Source organism: Penaeus monodon, chromosome 30, assembly GCF_015228065.2.
Source record: "Penaeus monodon isolate SGIC_2016 chromosome 30, NSTDA_Pmon_1, whole genome shotgun sequence".
Classification (NCBI taxonomy): domain Eukaryota; kingdom Metazoa; phylum Arthropoda; class Malacostraca; order Decapoda; family Penaeidae; genus Penaeus; species Penaeus monodon.
The window spans coordinates 15,419,515-15,421,920 of NC_051415.1; the positions used below are offsets into that span (position 1 = coordinate 15,419,515).

General features: G+C 34.9%; 1 protein-coding gene across 1 annotated transcript in view; it reads left to right on the forward strand.

Annotated features, from left to right (window-relative positions):
* The window catches only part of LOC119592552 (peroxisome biogenesis protein 1-like), a gene marked incomplete at its 5' end in the record, with an annotated part of 5,462 nt that extends 3,669 nt beyond the window's left edge, over positions 1-1,793 (forward strand). The window contains 2 exon segments of the mRNA XM_037941418.1: positions 43-248; positions 457-1,793. Of these exon segments, the coding sequence (XP_037797346.1) occupies positions 43-248; positions 457-1,163 (913 nt within the window). The 3' untranslated portion in view covers positions 1,164-1,793.
* Positions 1,794-2,406: the final 613 nt, after the last annotated feature.

The window sequence follows — 2,406 nt, forward strand, 5'->3', positions numbered from 1 at the left end:
AATAATGTACAATATTAAAAGGAGTTTTCTTCATGTTAACAGAGCTTCAAGTGCCAAACCTTGTGTCTTATTCTTCGATGAATTTGAGTCGATTGCTCCAAGGCGTGGACATGATAGCACTGGGGTGACAGATCGTGTGGTGAATCAACTACTTACACAGATGGATGGCGTTGAAGGACTCACTGGAGTTTACATCTTGGCAGCAACCTCCAGGCCCGACCTAATTGATCCTGCACTGCTTCGGCCAGGTGATTTGTTATGAACTGCACTTACAAGTCTTCTTTTGTCATGATTTTGAAATATTGCTATTTCTGATATTTATTTGTTAGTTCAATTTTTAGGTACTTCAACTATATTTTTCAAGATGGTATTTAGAATAGCATCGAGCAAAAATTAAATTCTGCTGCGTGATGCATAGGAGATCATGTTTTTATTAGCTGTGTTTTTCTGTTTCAGGCCGTCTTGATAAATGTGTATATTGTCCAATGCCATCAGAAGAGGACAGAAAAGAAATCCTGGAAGTTTTAAGTCAGGATGTTGACTTTGGAGAAGAAATAGATTGGTCAGAGGTTGCCAGTTTAACTGAAAGCTTTTCTGGGGCAGACTTACAAAGTATTTTGTCAACAGCACAGGTTGCAGTTGCTCAGGAGGCCTTTGGTGATGATCTTTATAAAGGTGTTATCCCACCAGCTAATGAGGAGAGAGATACAACTGGTGTCAAAGATGATAAAGACAATATTGAAAAACATTTATCATTTCATGATACTGTAATTAATGAGGAAGACCCTGGAGAAAACTTACTTTACCAAGGATCACATAACGTTGAGAAAATACAAGAACAAGTCCTAATTGAAAAGGAAAAGAAAAGAGTCATATATAGTCAAAAGAGCTATATTTCTGAAAATGAGATGTCAGATGATCAGACAACAACAAAGAATAGCTTTTCTGAGCCTGTGAAACCCAATAGTGCCAAGCAGCAGGACTCCACACAGTCTAGTTTCAAGATTTATTATAGGCACATTGAAGCTGCATTGAGAGAGGTGAAGCCATCAGTCACACAGACTGACCAAAGAAGATATGCACAATTGTATGCCAGTTTTACCGGTTCAAGAGAAGGGAATTTTGGACAGCCATCCCCAGGAAAAAGAGCAACATTAGCATAACATGAGAATGAGTTGTTTATATTATGTATGCAGTAAAATCTATGGTATGATGCTTTTGACTCATTTAGAAGTAATGTGATACAAAATCTGTGATTTGGTTTCCTTCCTGTTACAATCACCATATGTACCTACACATTGTTTACTTTAGCCCTGCAAGTATTTACATTCCTTAATTAAATGAGCTGGATATATGTAATTAGAAGACCTGGTGGTTCATTTGAAAATCTCCTTCAGGTGTAGCCACAGTCCTGAGATGATGCCAAATTCCCAATTTTTCTAGTTGAGACATAAATAGAATACTTGCTGTATTCAATAGAATTTGCATCCCAGAAAATCTGTGTACATGTAGTGAAAATACAGTAGTTTCCTTTGCTACTGAATATAAATTGCAGAGTAGATAAGAATAATTTATCATATTTGAACAGTGTTCATTCAGACAAATGTGCTGTGAAGTTTCAATCATTTTCATTTATAGTTTTTGCCTAAATTTTTAAATTTCAGCTTAAGTAGTAAAGTAACAGCATGTTAAACGCGAAGGGATAGGCCTACCTCATCCATTTTACTTCGACGAACTTGAAATATTTTGGAGTTTCCCAGAAATGTAAAATATAAATAAATGTTGGAGATGTATTCAGCATTTTCATTGAACTGTTGTATATTTGTGTCTATATCTGTGCATGTGGGGGGGGGGGGGGAGGTGATGTGTGTAATTGGTGTGAGTTTTCAAGGAATGAAATATATGCCTTGAATATATAGGTATTATACATCTTATGCATAAATAATTGTAGAATGTTCTGTACTGGTAATATACAGTCTTTAAGAAAATACTAAATATTGAAAAGGATAGAAATACTAGTAAATGAGTCACCATTAAAAGTGCAAATCCATTTTAAACAGTAGTTGGGTTGATAAACTTGAAATAAATGTATATTGCTATTGGAAGAATATGTTTTTTTCTAGAGAAAATGATGTAATATTGTGTAAGATATGCAAGATTTATTTCTGATTGTAGATGTGGCAAAAATTGAGACCATCTACAACAATCATTCCTTGCTTTAAAAAATTATGATGATATCTTGAATATAATATTAAACAGAGTATATCAGGAATGCTAGATTTAAGGGAAATTGGGATATTTATAAGATACTTTTACTCACTTGCTATCATAGCTATGCTTATCAGCTCTTGCATCAGCCCTGGATTATCCATTAACTCAAAGCCACCAGGAAAAGGCTGCTCAATT